The 5,179-nt window shown below is 61.6% G+C and overlaps 1 protein-coding gene across 1 annotated transcript in view; it reads right to left on the bottom strand.

Moving 5' to 3' along the window:
* The window catches only part of AXL (AXL receptor tyrosine kinase), a 29,676-nt gene that overhangs the window by 19,061 nt on the left and 5,436 nt on the right, over positions 1-5,179 (bottom strand). Inside the window, exons 5-8 of the mRNA XM_012733732.1 lie at positions 3,764-3,844; positions 3,557-3,672; positions 548-758; positions 124-263 (exon numbers count right to left, since the gene is read on the bottom strand). Coding sequence (XP_012589186.1) covers positions 124-263; positions 548-758; positions 3,557-3,672; positions 3,764-3,844 — 548 coding nt within the window. The remainder of the gene's footprint in view (positions 1-123; positions 264-547; positions 759-3,556; positions 3,673-3,763; positions 3,845-5,179) is intronic.

Below are 5,179 nucleotides of genomic sequence, written 5' to 3'. Positions count from 1 at the left end.
GCCTGATGGGCTCCCAGGCAGGTCGCTGGGAGCTGCCCCCCTGCAGCACTGCCCAGGCCTGCCTGTCACCTCCCCGGCTCCCTCCGCCCCCCTCGCTCACCCGACCCAGCCAGCAGCACCCACCTCGGGGGTGTCCTGGCCTCGATAGGCCAGCCGGTACCCTAACAGGGTGCCTTGCAAGGACGCCCTTGGCTCCTGCCAACGCACGAGGGCCTGGCTCCCATTCCGCATGGCGCTAACGTTCTCGGGGGGGCCCAGGGGCACTGGAGGACAGGGAAGAGGGGACGCTGGCACCCTCATCTCTTCCTGACCCTCACCCCTGCCCCCAGGAAGTGGAGGCAGGCTGCAAAAGCATGACAGGGCGGGCAGGCGTCCGTGAGCAGAAGCACTGGGGGAGGGAGGGCCACAGGGGCCGGCCGGCAGCGCTGGGGCGGTCGGAGGCCACAGGGGGTAAACGGGGAAAGGGGACAGTGGGGTGGCACCCAGGTGAGCACGCCCGGCCCAGCAGCGAGTAGCACCTCTCCCCCCACCCCCGGTCCCTTCTCACCTCCCTCCGGGGTCTCCACGGGAAGCCAGTGCGTCCAGGGGGAGGGGCCCTGGCTGCTGGTGCACCCCACTCGGATGTGGTAAGGCGTGTGCGGACGGAGGCTGCCCAGCCGAAGCCGGTGAGGGGGCACCGAGGCCTGCAAGGTGAGGGACTCCTCCGGGGGGTCTGGCTCTCCCGGCCGGGAGCCCGCCCTGTTGTCTGACTGCACAGCCTGGGGACAGAGGAGCGCGATGAGGGGGTGGCCGCTGCGGACAGGTGCCCGCCACACGACCCTCCGCGTGGCAGTCCCAGCCGTGGGCCACCGTGCAAGTGCGTGCGTGCGTGTTTGTGTGCACGCGGCTGCTCCACCCAGCGCAACGTGAGCACCCTCGGGGTAAGCCCAGGAGGCCACCGTCTGCGTGGCCTGACTGTCATCACTTGCAAAGGCCACCTCTGGCGAGATGGCCCCGATCTGAGCCTCAGTTTCCTCTTCTGGAAGATGGGGCCTTCGTGGAGCCAAGACCTCACGAGGCTGCTTAAAGAGGAAGAGCTGCTCTTGCTCAGCTGCTCAGGGCCAGCGGGGCAGTCACCACACCGATCCCGGCCAGGAGCAAGGCCAGGGCAGATCGGGAAGAGGAAGTCATCGCGGGAGCGGAGGGGGCTGGGCAGGGCTGCGAGGGCCCGTCGTCTGGATTTGGAGGGGATAGGTGGGGTGATATGAGTGTGAGGCAACGCAGGTGCACACGGAAGACCACGCACTCGGTGTGTCTCTTAGTCAAAAAGAAAGGGAGGGCCTCCCTGGTGGCACAGCAGGTTAAAGCACTGCACTGAGAAGCTAAAGCCACTTCAGCACGAGTTCAATCCCCGCCTGCCCCGGAGGTGACCACATGGCGTGGCAGACCTCTCCTGGCCCGCCCGCTGCTCCCCTCAGCAGTGTACTTCGTCGATCTGCCTGTTCTGCTCCCCGCTCTGTCTCTGGTGAAGCTTCTCACCACCCCTGAGCCTCTGGCCTGTACCCCGGTTCTGTATGCACAAATAAATAAATTAAAAAAAAAAAAAAGAAGAAAGGGAGGGCCTCCCTGGTGGCACAGCGGGTTGGGACGCTGCACTAAAGGCTGGCACAGCCGCTTCTGCGCCAGTTCGATCCCCGCCCCAGAGCTGACCCACAGGGCGCGGCAGACCTCTCCTGGCCCGCCCGCTGCTCCCCTCAGCAGTGGACTTCATCCATCTGCCTGTTCTGCTCCCACTCTGTCTCTGGGGAATCCTCTCAGCCTCTGCACCCCAGTTCCTTATGCATACATAAATATACGTAAAGCTTAAAAACAAAGAGCGGGGGAGAGCCCTGTACTAAGCTGAACTCCAAAGAGACTCAGCTCTTGCTTACCCCATCTGACAGATGAGAACACTGAGACTCAGAGGGCTGGCATCACCTGCCTGAGGTCACGCGCTTGGCACAGATGAAGCTGGGAACTGTGCCCTGTCCCTTGAGGACATACGTCACAGAGAGGCAGTGCTGCAGTGCTGATGAGCGCCGGCTGAAGCTGTTCTTAAGTTCTGTGCCTCAGTTGCCCCCTCTGTGAAATGGGACTGCTCCAGTGAGCTCCCTACTTCTCTGAGTTGATGGAAATGATGCTCACGAGGATTCACAAGCGTGCCTGTGCACGCTGAGTGTCATTATTTGTATGTGTGAGGTTGCCTGGCAACAGTGTCAAATAGCAGCAGAGGCCCCCCCACCTGCCTGGTCCCCAGGAATGGCACAATCAGGATGAGGGCGGACTCGCGGGAAACACATCTGTTCAGGCCTGACGCACACAGCCACAAACCACCAAGGGCATGAGCCTCACAGCCACGAGGCTCAGGGGTGTTGTCTTCATTTGGGAGGGCAGCCAGTGCCCCAGGTGCATTGCCACGCTGGGTAGGGAAGGAGTTCACTGCACAAGGGTGAGGGCTCTGAAGCCAGATTGCCTGGGTCCAAGTCCTGGCTTAGATCTTATTCGCTGTGTGACCTAGAGTGAGTGTCTTGACTTCTCCGAGTCTGTTCCTGTCTGTGCAACATGCGCACCTGACAGTGCTCGTCTGGCAGGGTGCATGGCTTAAAGGCACAATGCAGGCTGAACTGGTTTCCACAGCCTATCGGAGCTCACATTTCTTGGGCACCAACTAGGTCCTAAGCACCCTGCCCGAGAACTCACTGACTTCTTATCGACCCCCTGGAGGGCAATCTCTACTCACTGCCACTTTGCAGACTAGGGAGGAGAGGCCCAGAGAGGCCAGCAGTTTGTTCACAGTCACCGTGTCCCCGTGAGGCCTGGGGAACAGGTGGACACATGGCGGGTGCTAATGCGGGGGCGGGGAGCTGCCCTGTGCCTGCTCTCTGACCTGCAGTGACAAGTGGAAGCGGCAAAGGGAACCTCAGCTGGGTCAGAGGGCCTGGGCGCACACTGCTGCCTCCCATGCCCACTCCCACTTCTCTTTTCTCCAGAATGGTGCTGAGCCTCCACTGGAACTGTCAGCCCGGCCTGTGTGCAGCGGGAAGTGAGATGTGGAGAGGGAACAGCATCACTTCTGCTTTCCTGGGGCACTGGAGGGATGTGGGCTGGGCACGAGGAAGGCCTAACTGGCATGTGAGGTCTCCCGAACAGCCTGGCCTTTGGGATGGACTCTGTTTATCCTTTCTAGCCACTGGAGAGGGCAGCACTTCAGTTCCTTATTTTGAAAATGAGATTAACCGCCACCAGTGTCCAGGGTTGAAATGTAAAGGGAGTGAGTCTGTCTCCAGGCCCCTGGTTGCAAGACAGACAGCGCTTACTAATCTCTGCTCTCACAGGCGTCGAGGGGGGCGAGGAACATCATTTTGGTTTGACTTGAATCTGCTGGAATCTGGGTTTGAGCCCAGATGGCCTGGCTCGGCTCGACGGCCTCCCGACACAAGACTAGCTGAGCAGGGCTGGCAGCCCAGGGAACGGAGGAGAACTTGAGGGTGTGGGTAGGAGCACTGAGATTTGAGAGGACTCAAGTCTGAGGTCTCACCTGCAGCGTACAGTGGGTGAGGGGGTAGATGCCACTCAGGCCTGGGGTCCAAGCCACCTCCAACTCCGTGGGCTGACTGGCAACCAGGTGGAGGTCACGGGGTCGCTGGGGGAGCACTGTGGACAGATGAAGGAAGGGACTGACCCTCTGCCCCCGGTTCTGAAATGTGACCCAAACCCACACCCTCAGACACCTTTCCCCTGTCACCTGTGATGGTGGCTGTGCGGGAGGTCGTGACGCCTTTGGCATTATGGGCTTCGCAGGAGAAAGAAGATGTCTTGTTTAGGCCTGTGGAGTGAAACGAGGGATGAGCAGGCCCAGGGTCGGGGGAGGAAGGGCTCCAGGCTGCGGTGGGCCACCCCTACTCTGCTTGGCCTGGCAGGTACAGCCCAGCCCACAGGACACCGCAGGGAAGGAGACTGTGGATGGGGAAGGCAGTGAGCTGGGAACACAGGTCTGTGGCCCCAAATGCAAGTGCAGACACGCACACAGTCACAGGCACAGTCACACACTCGAATACCCAGAGACACACACACAGGCACACAGACATGAGACACACTCGTGTACTCGAAGACACACACAGAAACAGACTCACCGACACCGACAGACTTAACATGTGTGTTTACATGAACACACATACTCACGCACAGACACGTGCTCACACACACAAACAGACACAGGCGGCGGCGCCCCCAACAGACACACACGGACAGACCCCGTGGGTGCGAGTAAATACAGAAGTGTCAGTTCACAAGCTGGGCCCCGCAGCCCTCTCTGCTCACTGCTCCCCTGGCTCCAGCCACACTGGCCCCTGGGACTTCTGGGACACACACACACACACACACACACACACACACACACACACCAAGCACTCTGTCCCCCTGGGAACTCTGCTCTCCTCCCTCAGTGTCCACGCGCCTCCACCCCCGCCTCTACCCCCTTCGCACTGGCTCTCAGACCCCACCTTGTTCAAGATGGGCTCCTGCCCTCTGTCCTGGCCTTTCCCGCATGGCGTCAGCCAGGCCAGGACCTGGGTGTCTCGTCCACTAGGACATCAGCTCCAAGGCCCAGAGGTCTGTCCCGCTTGCCCCCTGCTGGATCCCAGGGCCTGAGACTCCTGGCACACAGTAGGTGCTCCCCAACCTCCATGTTTCCATCTGTGTACTTGGGCGTTTCCGGTGCGTGCGTGAGCATGTGTATCAGTGAGCCAGTGAGTCAGTGTTTGTGTCTTAACTGCTTTGAGTGTCTGGGGGTGGATGACGTCCTCTCTCGGGTGATGGTGGGGCCAGGACACTCAGAGGAACAGGCAAGGGACACAGCCGCAGGCTCGACACACGGGGTGCCACCCGGTGGCAGGCGGCGCTCCCCTCATCCCAAGTCCGCGGTCCCTCCGGCTCTGCCGGGCCTTGGGCCGCCGGCGCCTGTGGGCGCACTGTGAGTTTGTTCCCTGGGCGCGGGGTTCCCACCGCCCTCTGCCCACAGACAGTTTCCTTTTCTGCAGGCAGAGGGAGTCGGGTGAGGACAGTCGGCCGCCGGAAGCGGGGCAGGGGAGCGCCGACCAGGGAGTGAGGGCGGGTGGCCGGCTGTTCCCCGCCAAGGTCAGGTGCCCGCCGCGGCCCCCGC

The sequence above is a fragment of the Condylura cristata genome, unplaced genomic scaffold (genome assembly GCF_000260355.1).
Source record: "Condylura cristata isolate star-nosed mole 26May11 unplaced genomic scaffold, ConCri1.0 scaffold00041, whole genome shotgun sequence".
Lineage (NCBI taxonomy): Eukaryota > Metazoa > Chordata > Mammalia > Eulipotyphla > Talpidae > Condylura > Condylura cristata.
The sequence above is the reverse complement of the archived record's forward strand: the minus strand, read 5'-3'. Positions and strand labels throughout refer to the sequence as shown.